The 21,663-nt window shown below is 38.8% G+C and overlaps 1 protein-coding gene and 1 long non-coding RNA gene across 3 annotated transcripts; one reads left to right on the top strand and one right to left on the bottom strand.

The window, feature by feature from the left end:
* Positions 1-3,707: 3,707 nt before the first annotated feature.
* On the bottom strand, positions 3,708-4,615 carry LOC112177797. Its single transcript, XM_024316053.1, has 2 exons — positions 4,545-4,615; positions 3,708-4,179 (listed from the first exon to the last, which is right to left on the bottom strand). Exons 1-2 carry the CDS (start codon positions 4,613-4,615, stop codon positions 3,708-3,710), a joined length of 543 nt encoding a protein of 180 aa, XP_024171821.1.
* Positions 4,616-16,456: 11,841 nt separating this feature from the next.
* On the top strand, positions 16,457-20,631 carry LOC112176122. 2 transcript variants are annotated; one of them, XR_005804147.1, is made up of 5 exons: positions 16,457-16,699; positions 16,834-16,936; positions 17,017-17,122; positions 20,351-20,479; positions 20,593-20,631. It is a non-coding gene; the product is annotated as an uncharacterized LOC112176122 (long non-coding RNA). The 2 variants fall into 2 exon arrangements; XR_005804146.1 differs by lacking the exon at positions 20,593-20,631 and having other exon boundaries at positions 20,351-20,561.
* Positions 20,632-21,663: the final 1,032 nt, after the last annotated feature.

Here is a 21,663-nt window from a genome sequence, read left to right as displayed (position 1 = left end):
AAAAGGTAATACCTAATAGCTACACGAATCACTCATACAATCATGAGTCTGTCAATCGCTAATTACAAATATGTCAATTGCCAATCAATAGTGATTGACACACATCACGTAATACCTATTGCATGAATAGCCATAATTATTTACAACACTCCCCCTTGGATATTCCATGTCAATAGTGTTGCCTCCATTGTGCGCTTCTAAGTTGCCTCGTCAAAAATCTTGCCAAGTAACAAAAACCCTGTGGGAAAAAACACAACCTTGGTCGAAGGAGAAAAAAACACAACGCGCGTGAGTGTGGAGTAGTCGTATCATAACTTTAGAGATGGATGAGGTCTTCTTAATCGGGATCATATCTAGGTAGTATGTCTACGAGAGGGATACAATAGAGTTGCTGCACCAAAACTTTGCCCGGTAAACCCAGTGGGGAAAACCCGTGGTCGAAGGGAAAAATGAGCAAATGCATATATGTTGAATTAAAGCATCTTTAGGATGCAATAAGTGGGGTGACCATGCTAAAGATGTGCCTCGTCAAAACCTTGTCAGGTAACAAAACCCAGTAGGACAAAATAATCCTGGATGAAAGACAAAAATAGTACACAACGGTCAAGTGGGTATGCTTTGGGATACTCCTCCTAATTTTGACTCCCCTTGAAAATTACATGTTAGGTAATTCAGATAATTCACGTAGACCAATACCTTGGACATACTTCTGGAATTTAGACTTTGGTAGTGACTTGGTGAAGAGGTCTGCACGATTATCTTCAGATCAAATCTGCTTAACTTCAATATTTTGATGCTCCCATTGTTGCTGATTGAAGAAGAACTTTAGTGCAGTATGTTTGGTCTTGTCTGCTTTAATGAAACTCGTCTTTATTTGCTCAATGTAAGCTATTTCTGAAAATTAAAACATGAAATTTGAATTAGTCCTATCTTCTATATGACAGGATGAGTTATTTTTTACCATTTTATTTTGCAGTGTAGGCTTTACACCCTTGACCTCAGATAATTAGTGTTTAAGGGATTAATTTGATGTCTTGGTTAATTTAAGGTTACTAGAGACTAGGAGTAGACCACTGTATTGATGTATGTAAATTAACAAAGATATGAGTCCATTTTGATATGTTGAAATTTCTATGTTGAAATTTATCTGTCTCTTTAGACGTAGAACATAGTATATGTTAGAACTTGGGAGATATTAAAAGATGTAGAAATATCTCCTTTAGAAATCATAGTAATCCCTGCATATAGTTTAGTTTAAGAGATTACATTAAAACCAATCAATTCAGAAAATAGTAAACCCTGCATATAATTTAGTTCAGGAGATTACGAAAGAAAACAAGCAATTCAATAATAGAAAAAAACTAGAAAACAATACACAATCATCCATTAATAACACCAATCACCACAACATCAATCACTCAACAACAACCCACATCATTTACATGAAATCATCACATAGATCACGACACAGGTTGTCACATGATATTGTTTCATCATCTCCAACAACCTCAAAACATTAACGAAATCATTTTCCAAATATTGTTTTCTCAACATCACCAAAATCATACATACTTCTTTCAAAACTCAAAGACGACAAAATCGTCTTTTCTTCACAAAATCATTTATTTTCTTCAACATCACATTGCACAACAATTGTGAACTACACACACAATTCCACCAAGATATATATATATATATATATATATTTCACATAATTATATATATACGTAGTCATCCACTCAAGGATGCCACTAATACTAACTATAGTTCACAACTACAAAACCCGTGAAAAATTATTTTTAATTTAAAACTTCATTTTACTTACCTGTGAACTGTAGACGATCAAGTTCATATAATTTAAAACAAATATTTATTTTCGAAAACGATTTCACAATTTAACAAATAATTTCAAATAATAAAGTAACTCCATTCATAAATGAACCTCGTGAAATTTACTCACCTCTAAATCCCGCTGCGTCTTCACATACCACACGTGATAAAGCTTGAACTATCATACTCCTCTCAACAACCTCATCACACCTAGTCACAACAAGTCACACTCAATACGACACAACATACACAAGCATTTAAAGTTCAAAACACGCGAACTAAAAACCAAAGACTACGTCCAACAAGACGAAACTTCCTCCGAGACCTCTCAAGGTCTCCGGAACACTTCTAGGATCAATTTCACAAAATTATATGACGATCCAACAGTCGGATCCTCACGGATAGCAAACCGAGAAAATTAAAAAAAACCTAACGTTTCTCAAATGATCACAACATGATCCTGTAATATATCAACATGCTCGTATTGACGAGTAGAAGGCAACCACGAAAACAAAAACCTAAAAACTGGCCGGGCGCGCCGCCGACAACCTGCCAATCATGAAACCTATGCCAAAATGTTCATCTCAACAAGCACAACAATAGTCTCAACTAGCACAAAGTCAGAATCTAAGCCATTTGGTTGAAATTTACCTCGAAAAATTCAAGATCACGGTGAAACCCGAAAATCTCAATATGTTCGATTCTCCTTCCTCGCTGCAAATTGGTTCTAGCCATTTGGAGAGATTGATCAGCGTCTCATTGGCTTTAAAATTCCCCAAGAATTGCCGTCGGAGGTGGCCGGAACACGGTGAAATCACAACAGGTCTGAAATGGCACCGCCACTGCCTTCTCTACCTTGCTGCACCTTCTACGGCTCAAATCATGCCACCGAGCCACCACAGACTTGAAGAGGGGGAAGAGAGCTTTCCAAAGACATCAGTGATGCCCCAATACGTGCCCGGATGGTGAAGATATTGCCGTAAAATGAAATCGAACTCGGGTTGGCGGTGGGGAGAGAGAGAGAACTTGGGGTTTCCGAAAGTGGAAACCTAGGTTTTTTCATATTTTTCTGATTTTTTTTTCTTCTATTTATCCAAAATTGGAAACTTTTTCCGTTGGCCATAACTTCTTCATATGAAGTTACGAACTCCGATTTTCATCTTCCGCATGTCCACGAATTCCTATCGACGCGCTCTACGACTTTTATGAAGAAAGTTTTCTGAGACACTCAACGAATAAAAAGTCAACCTTTTGACCCCTTGAAAATAAAACTTTTTGAGTAATTATTCGTCCGAAACACTTCCGCTCCATCCTCGAACCACGAAATTGTACTAACGAACACTTTATTAATTACAGGAAATTCCAAGAAATAAATATGAATTTCTTCGGTATTACACTATTGTTACCATCTTCAGTAGCGAAGTGTGGTCATAGAACTTGAAGGCTTTTCAATAACACAAGAAGATCTATGGGAGTTCGGTCGTAAAATGAAAGTAAAAGTATTGGTGCGATTAGGACAACTCTTAGCGCTGGTGGCGCTACTAACATGGTTGTGGTGTTTCCACCCTCTCTCTTGCCACGATTAACTGCTCGATTTGGTGTCCTCTTATTTTGGCGGTTACCTTCCTGAGCAGAGCGATTATAGAACCAAAACGTCCAGAATTATCCCTAGATTTAGGGTTTCACTCACGACATCCTCCCTTAGGGGGGCCACTATAATTGGACTCCAGAACAGCTTTAGTTCTCACGATTTTCAAATTATAGTTCTTCACGTACAAGGATGTTGTCATGCTTTTCAGCAATAGACGTGGCTCCAATGAGCTCGTGAAACTTTGTGATCCGTCTCGCATTCACTTCAATGCGATAGTTGTTAGCAACTAACATTGTAGAGACGAGAAAGGTGGAGAAATCCTCTCAATCAACATAGTATTTGTGATGTCTTTACCACTGAACTCCATTAAAGATTTGATGTGGAATGCTTCAGAATTGTAATCAAGTACATGCTTGAAGTCACAGAAGCGAAGATTATGCCATCTCATTTCTAAGTCTAGAAGTAGGGAGTTACGAACATTCCCAAAGCACTCTTCGAGTGAGACCCACAACCTTCTGAGATCTTCTTTATTCAAATACTCGAACTGAAGAGATTCATCCATTATGATGATGGCTTTAGCTTTATTCGCGTCCAAAGCATTAGTAGCAACTTTGGTGAGCACATCAGTGCTAGGTTCTTGGATCATTGCTAGGATCCCTTGGGCCTTGAGATGTAGGCGGACATCATGAACACACTTGTGATATCCCATGCCCTTTGTCCCCAACGGAGGGAAGTTCAGCTTATTCAGGTTCCTCATCCTAAAAAAGAACAAGGAAAGGGGTTAGTTTCAGCGAAAAAGCTACCACAAAAACAATATGAATTTTTTGGCGTAATCCCTCCCAAGAAATTTGATTAATTCTAAGTGATATTGGATTAGATCGAAACAATGATGTAGAGGTCGATTGTTAAAAACTCTCAACAAACTACTCGTTTAGTGATAGCACGAACTCCCATAGTTTGGCTTAAGAATCCCATGTGAAAAGAAAGTGGGAGGTAGAAGAACGGAGGTTGCAAGTTCCCAGAGAAAAAGAAAGTACAAAAACTAGATAAAATGATCAGATCAACTAGCGACCGGTTTACGGAACAAGGAGTTAAGCAAGGGCCAGAAGATTGATGGAAAAACCTGGCCGAACTTAGTATTGTGTTCAAGGTTGGCTGGTTGAAAGGATGGCTTTCTGCCTCAAAAATACGCATGTTGGATGAAATGGTTGTTGCTATCTGCAACAATAACGACTCATTGTTTTAACTGAATAACTAAATAAAATAGATTCATTTGCAAGAAGCTGCCACATGTTTTCGAATGAAACTAAACTCTCGATCATGTTCACTGCGGGAACTTCAATTGAAAAATTACCTAGAGAAAAGCTTTCGGAAGTTGGCCGAAAAATGCTGGTCGGTGGTCTGTCTTGGTTGCTATTGGCCGGTGTTGCTGGAGGCTAGGCAGAAGATGTGCGCTGGCTTTGGGCTGATAGCTACCGCCCCGGGGGGGGGGGGGGGGGGGGTGCAAGGGCCAGTGAGGCTAACTAGAAATTTTATTTTTATTTATTTTTTTCCTTTTCTAGGATTTGGGCTTTTAGTTTCAGGGTTATGGGTTTGAGCTGATTTAGGGTTTAGGGCTAATCAAACATTGATTAGGATATTTAGAAGATTGTACCCTATAACAACTGAAACAAATAATTAGAGTTTGGGCCAAACACATATTTGGTGTATACTTAGAGGAAGATCTATAAATGATCACTGCCATACATCAGGGGATTTACCTAGTTGCTCTGTCAATGCTTTGACGATTTCTGATGATATCCCACGCTGAGTTAGATGACAATTGTGGCAGTTCATTCATTCATGGAGCCCTTGGTTTTGGCCTGGACGTATACGTGGCATTGTCATTGCCTATACTTTTCAACAGGCAAATACTTTTATGGGAAATTAATAACAAGTCATTGATGTACAAGATGGCATGACTTTTAGGGAGTTGGTAGCTAGTTGTTGAGGTAAGTATGATAGAAGTGATCCTTCTCTTCCTCTTAATAGTTACCTTGCTCGGCTTTCCCACCACAAAAGCTGACTAACTCGCCCATATCTGCCCAAACACCACCGTCTTCACTGCAAACTCAACCTCCCATTCCAACCTCAACCCTAAACTCCACCAGCTTTCCCACTAAAATAGGCCAACCATGTCATCGGTTGCTCAAATGTTAAAAGCTGATCAATTAGGCCTTTCCAAACCTAAGCGACTTGCCTTCTATATAGAAAGATCTGATATCCCCTAAATCAAGTGTAAATTTAGAAACAAACTTCGTCTAATATTGCATTGTACGTGCACTCTCTTTCTGATCTTTCATTCCTGTCTAAGTGTCTATATATCAATCTTCTTTTTTTGACTGTTATAATGATTTTTATTAAGACTTTTCAACACGCAAATATGTCTTCCCTACAAGAAATCGAGTTTCTAAAGTCTTTCACGTTGCATAGCACATAATTTTAGTTATTCCATCTATACTGTCAGCGAGAAACTCGGTTTAAGTTCATTTCGATTAGAAAATCTAAAAATTTATAGTGTGTGGTCAATCTCAAACAAAAGTATGCTTTACATGGTCCTCGCATTTGACACTTCTCATGTCGAAAGACAAATAAAATTTAACCTCTATTTTTTTATGTAACATTGAAAAGAGAAAATTTACTGAAAATTGATTGTAAGAGATTACTTATCTGGAGATTTGAACGTTTGATACATCTTATTAGTATATAGATAATATTAAGAACATGGTTTTTGAACATCTTTTAGTATTAATTTAATATTAATTTAACACGCTCATATAATAATGATCCACACCAACTAAAAATGTGCTATATATTCAAGTAAATCCAGACTATGTGTCTGGCCCAAACTCTAGGTTACTTGACCTAGTTGTAATAGGGTTATGAATTAGAGATACTCTCGGAGATATTCACAGCTATCCGATTAATTGTACGATTATCTTTCCTTGTACAACTCTGATTCTATGTCTTGTATCCTCTATATAAAGAGACCCTTATTATCAATGAAAGCATGACTCAATTCTCTCCCAATTTTGGTTTTCCTTAAATACGTTATCAGCAAGAAGCCCTAACCTTGAAACCCTAATATTATAGCCTTCAAACCTTAGCAACCTCCGCCGCACAACTCGAAGCCTTCGATCTCAGGAGCCCAGTTACCGGCCATTTAATTGCACCTCTATCCCACCCAGCTCTCTTGCGCAACCTTAGCGGTCTCCAGCAGCAGTGGCTCCCGCTTGCTTTGCCAACGAAAAGAACAGAAGAAAAAGAAAAACAGAGGAAGGAGGAAGAAGGAGCTCTCAGTCAAAGGAGAGAGAGAGAGAGAGAGAGAGAGAGAAGGGAGCAGGGAGCAGCCCCCATGCTGGGCAGAGAAAAAAAAATAAAAGAAAGAAGAAGAGTGGGCAGACGTGGCCCACTGCCACAAGAAGAAGAAAAAAAAAGAAAAGAAAGAAGAAGAGGGGGCAGACATGGCCCACTGCCACAAGAAGAAGAAATGAAAGGAAAAGAAAGAAGAAGAGGGGGGAGGCGCGGCTAGAAGTAGAAAAGAAAGAAAGAAAAATAGAGGGGCCCCGCGGCCTTCACTTAGGTCAAAGGCAGAAGAAAAAAAAACAGAAACAGATCGGCCCAAGAAAGAAGACGTGGCCCACTGCAAAAGAAAAAAAAGGGGGACCAGCCCAGAAAGTCCAGCAGCCCAGAAGATGTCAACGTCCATCCCACTGGTCAACCACCGCCGGTGACTTTCCGGCCAAATTTCAGGTGACTTTTTCCTACCAAATTTTCTTGTGACTTATTTCGAGGTAATTTTTACTAAAATTTCCCGTTTTTGAGTTTTTATTCAATTTCTCTTGTTTTTCTCGGGGACTTGCAAACTCCCTTCATCTACCCCCCCCTTTCTTCGTCATAGGGGAGACCTAATTAAACCGAACTGTGGAGGTTCGCGCTCACTCCAAGCTTGGAGCTTGTTGAGATCTCCAAACTTAGAGTTTGTAGAGAATTTATGATAGACCACTTACGTCATTGTTTCGATTTAATTCAATACCTCTTGGAATTGAATTTCTTGGAAGCAATTACGCCCAGAAATTCCTAATTTCTTGGGAGCGATTATGCTCAGAAATTTTATATGTTTTCGTGGTAGCTTTATCCGCTCTGAAACTAACCCTTTTTCTTGTTATTTTTCAGGATGATCAGTAACCTGAATAAATTGGACTTGCTCCATTGGGAACAACTGGCTCTGGATATCACAGGTGGGTTCGTGATGTCCACCAGCATCTCAAGGCCGATGGAATCCTGGATACTATTCTCGAGCCTAGTCAGGACGTGCTAACTGTTGAGCAAGCTCAAGCTTTGGAAGCAAATAGAGCAGCCTTAGAGGCAAATAAGGCGAAAGTCATCATCCTAATGACTTGTCATATGGATGATTCGCTCAAGTACGAGTGTATGAATGAAGAAGACCCCAGAAGGCTGTGGGTCTTACTCGAATAAAGATTTGGCTACGTCCATGACTCCCTGCTTCCTAACCTAGAAGTGAGATGGCATAGCCTCCGCTTCTATGATTTCAAATAAGTTCTTGGCTATAACTCGGAAGAGCTTCGCATTGTATCCTTAATGAAATTATGTGGTAAAGAGATCACAGATGCAATGTTGATTGAGAAGACTCTCTCTACCTTCCCCGTCTCTGCATTGATGGTTGCTAAGAACTATCGAATCGATGTTACTGCAGGACAAATCACAAGGTTTCATAAGCTCATTGGAACTTTGAATGTCGCTGAAAAGCATGACATAATCCTTGTGAAGAACTGTAATTTGAGATTCGTGGAAACAAATCATATTCCGGAATCCAATTATAGTCGCGCCCCTAAGAGAGGGCGCTAAGAGCGAAACCCTAATCTTAGGGATACTTCTGGACATTTTGGTTCATATAATCGCTCTACTTGGGAAGATAACTGCCAAAATAGGTGAACACGGAACCGAAGAGGTCAACGTGGAAAGAGAGAGGGAAGCAACGCCTCTGGCCATATTGGTGGCACCACCAACACTAAGAGCCATCTAAATGAAGCTTTTAAAGTGCCTCAATCAATGGAGTCTGAGCATAGAGATGTATGTTCTCGATGTGGAGTATCCGGTCATTGGGCATACATTTGTAGAGCTCGTGAAGAAATTGCCACCCCATACAAAGCATTTTGTGAAGCAAGAAAAGCTCACTATGTGGAACAAGAGGATCAAGAAGATAATCTAGAGTGAAGGGTTGAAGACTACAAATCTGGCTGGGATCAATAGATCGCCAATTCTGTTTAAGTCTTTATTTTTCCAAGAGAAGCAATAGGCAATTGCCATATACTTCGTAGTAAATGCCATTGGTTTTGTTTTTCTTCACATAGGCTCATCCAAAATGAGTATGATGTCTAGGAAGGTTTTGAGATAAGCTAGTGATACTTAAGTGAGCTTTGCTCCACGTACATCTCTCTACTCACCTGGTCATATTTACTTTAGAGTTACCGAAAGAAGTCAAACGACTACCTTTGTTTTGCATTAGCTAGCATTTGGATTAGATTCTCCTAATGGTTAAGAGACAATGATGTACTCCGTTGGCTTATGAATAAAATTTTGAGTTCTTTTCATTATGACTCTATTTTGATTCTAAGCATATTACTTTGTGACTACAATGGTTGGGTCATTAGTATTAATTCAAGGACATGGAATAGCCCAAGTCCCCCCTGCCAAATGGCAACTTGATTACTATCACAAAAAATCTCTACACTCTTAGGGCAAATCACACCTATGAATAGCCAACGGATTCCATACGAAAATTCATATAGAGAATGGAAATGAGTTCCTTTGCAATACCTCTAAAGATTGCAAACAAAGACGCATCTTAGAGAAGTTTATGTGTCTCTCTAGTGGACTCTACGTCACTATTCGAGCTATTAAATCCCATAAAGTCATGAGAGAAGATCTCTTAGATTTAGACACATATTGGCTTTTAGATTTAGACACATATTGGCTTTGCCACAACAGGATAGGTCATCCTGGTCATGATATGATGATCCATCTACTAAAGACTTCACATGGACATCCTTTCTTTTGAGCGAAACGAAGCATGAATCAAAAGTTGATTCCTGGACAAAGTGTGACCGACGTCGTCCACCACCAGCCTAGGGCTGGCATAGTCCTTATTTATGACGCCATGGATAACATACATCATGGTGATGATGCCCCAGGTGATGTTGCAATCACCAACTTTGCTTCAATAGCATTTCAGACACTTAGGCCCAACCAAAATCCTCATTAGTTGATTCTAAGGCCTCTCGCTCGTTTTACAAAGCCGTTCCTTAGGGAAATTAGGACTGAGATTGTCTTATGTAAAGGATATGAAAATACTTATTCTGTTCTTACATAGAATCCATGGGGATTCTATGGATTGATTCTACCAACTTGCGGACGTTTAAATATCTCATGATGTTGGTTGACACGCAAACACGCTGGTCACGTGTTGTGCCATTGTCCACTTGTAATGCTGCTCATGCTACACTCCTAGCACATATCATATGACAATGGGCTCACTCCTTGAATCATCCTATTCAGTCAAATTGGATTTGACTGTGCTAGAGAGTTTACATCAAAGACTTTCGATGTTTATTGCAATGGGACTGATGTTGGACATCATATTCCCATGTACACACCGAAATGGTTTCGCGGAAATGACTACAATGGTAGTCAAGACATTGGTAATGCGCACCAATTTCCTTCTATCCGCTTGGGGTGATGCAATATCGCATGCAACTATGCTAATTCATCTATGACCCACAGCCACTCAATCTCCTTCTGCGTCACAGCTAGTGACTGGGTATAAGTATCGTACTTACGCATATTTGAGTGTGCCATTTATGTGTCAATTTCGCCGCTACAACACTCTATGATGGGTCCTTACAGACGAATGGGCAACTAGTTGGATTTGAAATTCTAACAATCGTCCGCCACTTAATGCCATCGTCTTCAACCTCTTCACGCGACCACCAAAAACCCCGACACCACTGCGCTTCCTCCTCCGTCGATTTCCGACCACCACCTCGCCACAACGACGTCGCTGCCTGACTCAGTAAGCAACGAGGAGCAAAACCCAGAAGTTCCGCCACCCACCGAAGCCGGACAAAGCTACACGAGCGCCTCCAGAATCTCTTATTCGGTTGAGATCGATTCACCATTCTCCGGCCTCGCTTGAGTGACACCACCTCTAGAAATAGGACCAACGTCGCGTTAATTGCCAAAAACCCCCAAATCCCGACCTCCGATTCCGACCAGAGCCACCTCCACCGTGGACGCCGCCGTGAGCGCCACCAGCTTATCCTCTTCTTCGGGTAAGCTGGATTTTTATCCATTCTTCTTAGTTGAGGTTCCTGCTTCGATTTAGATTGAAAACCCTAATTGTTGTTGTTCAGATTGGATTGTGTGAGGTTAAGGATTTCTGCGTTTCTGGAAGTTTTGGAGAAGGAGAAAACTGCTGGCCGGGTCAGTTTCAATTCAAATCGAAGAAGGTAAGAACCATGTGCAGGTTCTGTTTTGGGATACCGAAATGGTCAAGGGTTGGTTACTGATGATCTGGTATTTGTTAGGTGTTACCAGACTGTTGATGGTAGATTGCAGCAATTGGAATTAGCCCTCAGTTTGGAGAAGAAGAATTGGTAAGGGTCTGGGTCTCTAGTTACCGAGTACTGTTGGTGTGGTGATGTTCAAATGGTTGTAACTGTGGCTTATCGATTGAAAGCATTGAGTTTGAATTGTTGTTGATTAAATGGTGGGAACCCAGTTAATTGCTTGATTGATTAATGCCTCTTAAAGTTATCGATTACAATAAAGTATAATGTAGACAAGCATGAAATGGCTAGATGTGTGGAGAAGATTAGTGTTATTAGTTAAAACGATGACGGAGTTTGAATTTCCATATCTTAAAAATAAATGGCTGTTGTAAAAGAAAATGAGGAGCTTGAGTAATCATCAATGTTGATTGGGGTTCGGAAATGAAAATGGTGGATTTTGTTTGATTGAGTTAAATTAGGATATTGGATTGAAGTTCATGAAACAATTTACAAATGGAAGTACTCAAGTGGTATCATATCTCGGAATGAACATGGTAAGCTAAATCATTCGAGAATGGTAAATTATCCTTTGTTTTCTTAAAGTAAAATGCTAAACAAATAAAGGTCAAAGTGCCAAGTATAATGACCATATCCTAAATGATTCAAATGCTGCATCATTTGGATTATTTAGGAATGGATAATAGATTTTATCTACTAAAGGAAACTCTTTCAAGCATAAGTTCTAAATCGCTGTTTCGATCAAAAGATAATTCGTTGGACTTTAAGGAATTTAAATAAATGCTTTGGTTGCTCGGTTAGTTGAGTTTTAATGACATTAAGTTACTCATTGACTCAATTTTATTATAAAGGACTCAAGCGTGTGCACTTGGAATTAGACGAAGGATTGAAAGTCAGAAACAGATCCAAGTGTGGACGAGCACTCCAATTCCAGGTAGGGTGAGTTGTCCCTTCCTTGTTAGATGCTTTTCTATATGTGGAATACTCTAGTATCATAATATGTTGCCTGCAAGTACGTTTTTGGTTGTTCATTAGTCGATGCCTCGTGATATCCGTGTTTCCATAACTGATAATTATTTATTGCAAAAACCGAGGCTAGACTTGCATGTTGAGATACTGTACCCATTGTATGTTTGTGCTTGTGACCTGAAAGTGAATGGGACCTAAACGGGTAGATTCCTAGGGATCTCACGGTGTTAATAACCGTGAACCTCCGGAGGGGGCTGTGCTCCTATGTTTGTCAAGGAATGGTAAGTATAGACAGTGAACCAGTCATAGGAGACTCAGAGCCAGGAAATGGACACTTTAGCTACTTGTAGTCACAAGGACTACATAGTAGTTGGCCGGTTCTCGAAGGATGACGAGCCGAGTCGGTCACCGATTTGTTTTATTTTAGCCGGCATGTAAGTATCTTGGAGCTCCAAGTTGTGTGAAGTATACTGCATATGTTTTTATAAAAGAAAACAAAGTTTGTGGTTGCCTATTTTCTTAAAGCATATTTCGATAAACGTGCACAATATTATGTAATAAATATTTTCAAGTATATTGTTTTTCAAACCTAGCATGGTTGGGTCGGCCCCTACTGGGCATGCAAGGACGAAAGCTCACCCCTACAACAGTGTGTAGGTTTCGAGTATGTGGTCAGGGAGCATACAGAGGAGGCACATGGCCCGGCTTGGCGCGTTTCTCTTTGACTTTGTTGAAAGAGGGTTTTGGTCCCTCATCGGATTTTGAAGTAACTTACCTATTTCTTATTTAATTCTGTACAGGGTAGTAAGCAGAATTTAGTCCTTAATGGATTAAATTCTGTTTACTACCTTGTACTTTCAATGGTTCATCAGTTCAGTCCCTGCGCTTCTAATTTAATCAGAAAAGTCCTTGCACTCTCCAATTTCATCAAATCGATCCAATCGGTCACTATTTTGTCAATTTTCGCTGTTAAAATGCTGAGTGGGACCTTCTCACAGGGAAAATTCCCAAACTACCCATCGCTTGGCAGCCCACCGACGCGTCAGTGTTGTGAATGCAGATGGGTAGTTTGGAAAATTTTCTTGAAAATTGACGGAATAGTGACGGATTGGATCGATTTGATGAAATTGGAGAGTGCAAGGACTTTTCTGATTAAATTAGAAGTGCAGGCACTAAACTGATGAACCCTTGAAAGTACAGGGTAGTAAGTAGAATTTAGTCCTTAATTATTTGTTTTCTACTCGTTATTTACAAAATTTTGAGAGACCCGTAACCCTGGAGCGGGTCTCTCATACTTGTATTTACTTAGTGATTTGTTATTTTCCAAATTGGGCTCCTATTATAAGCCCAAATCTTTTAGCTCACTTTAAATTCTGCTTTCGAAAATATGTTATCTGGTTGCTAGAATGTTTTGTGACTTTTGTCCAAGAAAGTGTTTTATAAACCAACAATCTGAACCAAAAAGGCCTTGCGATTTCGGGTTGATGAGTTATCGGGATGCCGTTAGTGACATGTAGGTTTCTCATTGGCCCGGGGTCGCGGCGCCCCAGATAGGGGTCCCACAACTTTGATGGGACAGTCTTCCAGTCGTTAGGGGGAGATAAGAACACAAATGTTCAGCAGAAACGACAGGAATTGTCATGGCCTGTCCCCACTATGTCTCATTTCGATCCCCGTTAAAGTGACGAGGTCACACAAATATACTGCAAACATGCCTGCAAGGATGGACGTCCCTACGAGAGGATGTAGCGCCACCCTACACGGAGATAGGCATGGCGCCAATGCCAAAGAGAGTGGCACTTTGGCGTTATAGGTCATGGCCCCAGCTAGGATGCATGGGAGGCCCGTGGGTTCAAATGATACTTTGGCACATTCTAATCCTTTGATCATCAAGACTCAAAATCCATCTCATGAGAATCTTCAGGATTATAGTTATCGTTGGGAGACGCCTCAACGTCAGAACCTATTCCTGATAATATAGAGCTTTATGAAAATTAGACTAGTGTACATGAGACGTGGGATAGAAACTCCATCATAATTGATGATGTAGTCACACATTTCCTTGTGCATGAGTTTGTTGAGTCTGATGACATCGAACCACGATCCATTGATGAATAAATGCCAACGTAGAGAAATTTGGCCTAAATGGAAAGATGCGATCCATGTTAAGTTGGATTCTATAACGAAGAGGAAAGTTTTTGAACCAGTGATGCCAACACCTCCTGACATAAAACCTATTGACTAATGCCAACACTTCGTTAGAAAGCGTGATAAGAAAAAGAGATGGCAATCTCGCCTTATAGCGCAAGGCTTCTCACAATACGCCCTGGAATCGACTACGATGAAACATATTCTCTCGTAATAGATGTCATTGCACTCCACTACCCTATCAGTTTGGTAGTTTCCGAATAACTGAACATGCAGCTTACAAATGTGGTCACTACGTGTCTTTATGGGGATCTAGATATGGAATATACATGAAGGTTCATGGTGAACTTCATTTACCCAAGTCAAGTGGCTCTAGAACACAGAGCGCGTTTACAATAAGGTTGAAATGCTCACTAAAGTGACTACTTGATTGGGAAGGGATATGCCTGTGCATTTCCATAATAAGTTTCAAATTCTATCACAGTTCATGTTGGGCATAATCTTCATTGGAAGCCCTTAAAAAATTAAGGAAAACCGTTGAACACTTGAAATTCAAGTTTGAGATGAAGGGTTTTGGGAGAACACGATTATGCCTCTGTTTGGAACTTAAGCACCGTGTTGATAGATGCTTAGGCATTTTGACAAGGTCAATCCTTCAAACACCCCTATGATCGTCCGTAGTCTTGATCCTGAAAATGAACCTATTCATCCGAAGGATGATGACGAAGATGTGCTAAAGGCAGAAGTGCATTACTTAAGTATAATAGGCGCATTATTGTACTTACCCCAATGCACAAGACCGGTCTCATATGTAATGAACTTGTTAGCTAGGTATAGCTGTGCACCAACGCGACGCCATTGGATTGGTGGAAAAAGATATCTTTCAGTACTTGAGATGTACGATTGATATGGACTTGTTCTATCCCTACAGAGAGATGATGGGTTCGGACCCATCACACACCAAGAACGCTGGCAACAGTGGCCTGCGTCCACTATTCCTATCCCAAAACGACATGTGTTTTGGAAGATTTGCTTATATTGGGTATCTCTCTGACCCATACAAGGGTCATTTCCAAACTGGTTAAGTGTTCACCATGGGTAAAGACCGTGGTATCTTGGAGGTCTACAGAATAGACCCCAGTCGCTATATCTTCGAACAATGCAGAGATTATTGCTCTTCACAAAGTGGTTCGTACATGTATATGGGTCGGATCCATAGTCACACATGTTCGAACAATTGTGGTTTGAAGTCTACCACAGATGAGCCTACGAGCGTATAGGATAATGCTGCTTGTTTTGAACAAATGAAGCCAGGCTACATCAAAAGCGACAACACAAAGTATAATCAGCAACAACAGACTCTCCTTAAGATCAAAATGAACCAGGTTCAATCTGAGGACAGTGTGGCAGGCTTGCTCACTAAGTTATTGCCTAAATTTCACTTTCGAGAAACATGTTCGTAGCATCGTTTGCGGAAATTATCCGAACTCCCATGACCATAGTCATTAGGGAGAGATGCAGACATCAGGGGGAGATGTCTACATGTATGGTCTCGAAACGTGAAGGGTGTGTTGTGCTCTTTTTCCCCTTCGACCGAGGTTATTTTTGTCCTACATGATTTTTGTTACTCGGCAAGGTTTTTAATGAGGCAACGAGAGGAGCACCACGTTTGGGCGACACAAGAGGGAGTGTTCAAGTAAATCCACATTATGTGTCTGGCCCAAACTCTAGGTTACTTGACCTAGTTGTAATTGGGTTATAAATTAGAGATATTGTCGGAGATATTCACAAATATCCGATTAATTGTACGATTATCTTTCCTTGTACAACTCTGATTCTATGTCTTGTAATCCTTTATATGAAGAAGCCCCTATTATCAATGAAAGCACTACTCAATTCTCTCCTAATTTTGGTTTTCCTTAAACACTATATACTATTTGTGGGTTCACTATTCATCAGCTTAGTAATAGTGCCGGCCCAAGCCGAGCCGACATTGTGAAAAGACGATTTTGTCCCTACCTCCTGTCTCTTGCCCCGACATCTGTCGTACTGGTTAGTGTTATCGTGTTTTTACCAAGGACTAAAATGTCCAAGATGTACTCGATATTTCCTCAAAATTTCCAATTTTTACAAGTATCGATATTAATTTTAACATCTTTCTGATATATCATTTTTAGTATATTTTGAGCTAATCATACAATTTTTATCCAAAATTTTGATAAAATTTCTATCAATATTCACTATTTTCTCAATATTTTCTTTGAATTTTTTTTTTGAACTATCAATATTTCCGTGATATTCGATATTTCCTTCTTCACTCCGGTAGAGAGAGGGAGCGCGTGAAGAAAGTGGTGCTGTCTGTCAGCATCTAAAACTCCGATTCCACCTTCCCTGCTACGCCGTTCCTTTTGTCCTCCATGTTCTCAGCTGTGTTCCTCTGATTAGTTGCTGGCTGAGAATTGCACAACCTCTGTTTTACCCGCATCGGAGGACTCTTGGCAGCATCAGCTCCTCCGGTGCAACCGATTTGCGAGTAATTCCTTTTATGCTTGGATTTATTCTTCGCCAAATTTCTGTTCTTCGTCCTCAGTTTTTATTATGAATTTGGATGATGGGTTTTGTTGGATTTTGGTTGTTCTTATGGGTTTTGTTGTTCCCCCGACACAGAGGAGGCGAGAGTAAAAAGAAAGAGAGAGAAGAGAAGAGAACAGGAAATGAGAGAAAGAAGAAAAAGAAGGAGACGAAAAGCTCTCTGGGTTTTCTTTGATCGGTTGGTATTTGTGGGAATCTAATGTGGTTTTTGTCTCAATTTTTCTGATTGAACTTCTTTCTTGGATTTCTTATGTGTAGTTACTGTATTTGTCTTCGGCTGGCCAATGGAAGATTCGTCTTCAGCTGACCAAGCCTGTTACTTAGACTCAATTGGTATGGGGAGTTTGCGGAGCTGCTGCCTCTGGTATGCTCTTTGCTTCTTCCTGATGGCCCCGTGTTTGCATGTTTATAATTATGTTGTAGTTTAGTTTGACAACTGCAAACAAATAAAGCATAACTGGATGATAGGTGAATTGGTTAGTGTAGGCAAGATTATTCGGATAATTATGTTGTAGTTTAGTTCTATTAGTGCTCTTTAATTTGGTGGCTTACCTTTTGACAATGCTGTATGTAAGACATCTATTTTATTTGATGAAGTTAGAAGAACCTTTTGTTTATTTTTGTTTAGGGTAAATAGATTGATGAAGGCTTTTTTGAGTGTTAGCTGCTCCACTTCATGTTAAATGCATTTTCCCTCTTCATGTTCATATTCGTTTAATTAATGAGTCATGGCAAACTTTATCAAACAGAATAGTCCTCCTTGTGTTTGTTTGTTTGTTTGTTTTTTTTTTTTTCATGATGATGCTGTTGAGGCTCCCAGTGTTTGTTAATCCGATAGAAGGGACTGAAAAGTTCACGATATATGCTGTTTTAAAGTTGTTATTTACTTTATGTTTTCAGATCTTATAAGATTTTGAGTGTATTGGAGTTTACTCTTACTGTACATTTTCGAAAGCAAGAGGGGGAGGTTGCAATCATATTCTGGTTTTCTACTTAAAGGTTGTATTGATCTATGAAAAATGTTATGGATGGTTTAAGTCCATCTAGGAACAGCACTGGGTTGCAATGTATGAGAGTAATAATGGTGAGTTTTCTGTGGCTTTTGAGATAACAAAGCATGATGTAGGACAACACAAGGTGGGTTACTGCCCTATAATTGTGCTAAGCCTTAGATGGTAGAAGCTTTAGTAATGAAAAGAGGTGTTTAGTGAGGACAAAAAGATAGTGTTATGGTTTTGGGTAGTTCTAGAGAAATTATAGTGGTTTGAAATAATAGGGAGGCGAAGAGAGTCTTTGGAAAGAGATCTCAAGGCACTACAACTTTAGGAAAATGGTGAAATCTATTTGTCAAAGTTTTTAGGTCATGTCATTCAACCATAAAGTGAGTTGTTCATAAGAATTTCATTAAAGTTTCAAGTAATAACCAAGATAAACTGTGGGATTGTCTGTTTTCGAGTCAAATGGTCATTACTTGCATCTGGGTTTTATCTGTTTTGGATGTTTGGAGGTTTAATTTTGAGATAAAGCTTCATGATCTACATAGCCTCTGCAAGCCATGCAAGACTGAGTGCTTGACAGCCTAAAGATCACTGGGAGAGTTAGCAATGAATTTCTTAACTTCTTTGTGGCAATGGAGTTAGCAGATTTTCATTAAAACTAAACCCTAACTGATTATATTTTTCTGGAAATACTTTCCCTGCCAACCAAAAAAAATCAAGGAGTGATATTATTCCTGGGGGATGTTGGGGCCAAGGTTTCTATTACATTTACATACATGCATTCTGAATTTAGAAACCCAGATGAACTGTAGGCATAATATATAGTACTATGTATTCTGAATTTCTGATCTCATGAAGGATTAAAATAGTTTTAAAGAATTAAATGTTCATATACTCCAGTATTAGATATTAGCATATAGAAAATATGAACTTGGGCAGCTTCCTCTTCTTGCTGGCTTCTATGTCCTAGCAACCAGCTATTTTGGTCTTTTCTCTTGAAAAAGTTATTGGTTAGTTAGCTTTTTCCCTTATGGTTTGTTTTACCGTCACTTTGATACATCTTTGTTGGTTAGTGTGATGATTTTTGCATTGCAAGTTGAAATTTTAGCACAAAATTCAAATAAATGCAGTATGTTTCTACTGTTCTCCCTTTTTTATTCTTCTGTGAGTTAAGAACTATCTATTTTAATCATGTTTGTGATCCAACCCTTCATCATTAAAATAAACATGATTATATAATCCTATGTTCTGTGAGTTGAGAACTATCTATTATAATCTATAGTCTACTAAGCTATTGTAGGTGTAAGTTTATTGCAGGCAATTTGTACAATAAAACATATTGTTGTTGTGGAATTTGTAGATTAAGGGCAGTTTGATGAAAGGAGGTCTATGCAGTTATAATTTTTGAAAATTCATATACAATTTTGTTCGTATTTATATCTAGGGACTGTCTTTATGTTCTTTTTCTAAATGAAATACTCTGTTAGCACTTCTGTATGCATACCACTAAACTTAATGTCATCATATACAGCTTTTAGACCATTATGATATATGACCAAGTAGTTGGAAGTGAAATAAGTGAAGCACATACTCTGCATTTTTATGTTAAAGGGCAATTGATTTGACATAGCTGTTTATTCTCACTGAATTCTGGGGCAGGTTCCAAGTTATCAGAAGAAGAGGCAGAGAATAGAAAGGTATAATAATTACAATGGAGCAAATCTGAACTCTGAACCAATTGTCTACTATTACGTTTTTACCTCTCTTGAATTTTGTTGCAGCAAGTAGATGCACTTGGTACTACTTACTTTGGTGCACTGGCCCAAAACAATAAGGCAACTTTTACTAATTCAATTCAATTGCGTCTTAATTGATGAAAATTTCCAGGCATCAAATTTCCCAAAATGGTTTTTACTGGAACATCAAATTTCCCAAAGTGGTTTTTACTGGATTAAATTCTTAAGCCTGGAGTTTACTCCAAATGTTGAAGGAGTAGTCATGATTAAGTACTGCAAATACAGAAATCAATGACAACAAATGAATGTGAATTTGGTGCATTTCTAATTGGCAATAACTATTGTCTACCACCCCCCTGCTTGCATCGGATTACCGTACACAACTAAATAAACTTACTTCAGTTCTACTACAAATATCAAATTCTTTCCAAAACATTGGAATACATATTTTTAGTTAAGAAAATTATAGTGTACTGAATATTAATTGATCTTATTTGAGTTAGCATCTTATGTCTACAAACGAAGAGCAATTCCAATTCTGATATGGTTTTTTAAATTCTGTTCATTTCTTCAGCATCTTTTCGTTTCGGTAGCAGCAATTTTTTAGCTTTCATGGGGAAGTTAACAAAGTTTATTTTTGTTACCGTTATCAGTTTGTTATTATGGAGCTCTGATGTCGTTAAATGAATACTATGTAAATGAAGCAGCTGTTGAACATTTGAATTTGAATTCATTGTCATTTATTTAGGTGGTTATCTATGGCATCAGATACGTTGCATGGTCTATTTGATTTTGCATTCAATCTTATGAATTTTTTTTTTTTTATGTCCAATTTATTCTGATTCATTCTTCTTCCAGATTTACAGGTGGGGAGTAACATCCTTCCAATTCTGAACGTCCTCCATGTACATACTGAAACGAAAAGATTTTGCCTTTTTTCCCTTTGGAGAAGAGCATGACAGGGGAGAGCTTGGAGATTTATAATGGGTATTTTTCAGCCTTTCGCCTCCTTTCATATGAAAACAGTCACAATAACCTTTTGCTTATTTTATGTTTAAATTACTCACCCTCTACTTTTCTTTTTCTTTTTTTTAACTCAGTGCTCATTGCTCATTCCGAACACAGAACATGGGGTTGAAGGCCAGTTACTGTTTTAATAGTTTAGTTAGCAGCAAATCTATAATTTAGAGTTGTGATTTGTTGGAAGGTAGCATAGAGTCACAGAGTGTTGAAGTTACAAAGGAACTTTAATCACTTTTGGTGTAATTACACAGGTATCTACACTTTGGTGACGTGCTTAGGCTTAGATTGTAGGGACAATATCTTGACATTTCTATATGAGGGAATACATTTTGATCAGCTACCATCTCTAGCTTGCAGAGAAATTGAAATGCATACGAAGCATAGAACTATCATTTTAGGGGTCTTGATATTTTTCTTCTTCCTGCAAGCAAGAAAAAGCAACGAAGATATAGAAAGAACAAAGCATATGTGTTGTCGGATACTCAAAGTGGGGAGACCTATATGGCCATCTTTCGTACTGAAATCACATCTGCCATTTTGTGACGAGATAATGGTCCATTACACATATTTATTGCATATAGAATGCAGTTCCTAGAACTGAGTAGACACAATATAACTAAACTCATAAATAATTTTGCTTCATTTTATTACATCTATCTTTCATTTTGTTTTAGCATAGCTAATTTATTTTTATTATTCAAACCACACTCAACTACAAAGTTCTTAAAAATAACAAAAAGTACTTCAGCTTTTTACTCCGCAGCAGCATGGTGCGGGTTTTTTTTTTTTTTTCTAGTATCTTACTATAACACTTTTTTTTTGTCCGATGGAAATAACACATTTTTTCTATAGCACATTACCAATAACTACAAACCCAGCCAACTATTTACCATGCGCAATGGCCCATTAATCCATTCTCATGCGGATTGCCTAACCTTGCGATCAGCTAAATCATGTGGGATATTTTCTTCTGTTTTTATTATTATTTTATTAGATTGGAATTGACAAAGGTATCCTTCTTATATCATTCATAGGTCCGCCAATTTGGTTAGATTTGGTCCATTCATAGAGAAAGAGAGAGACAGGAGATGAGGATCTGCAATTGTAAGGATTTGAAATGAGAGAGATCGATGAGAATATGCAATTGT

This window comes from Rosa chinensis, chromosome 7 (genome assembly GCF_002994745.2).
Source record: "Rosa chinensis cultivar Old Blush chromosome 7, RchiOBHm-V2, whole genome shotgun sequence".
Classification (NCBI taxonomy): domain Eukaryota; kingdom Viridiplantae; phylum Streptophyta; class Magnoliopsida; order Rosales; family Rosaceae; genus Rosa; species Rosa chinensis.
Note: the sequence above shows the minus strand (reverse complement) of the source record. Positions and strands in the feature narration are given on the sequence as shown.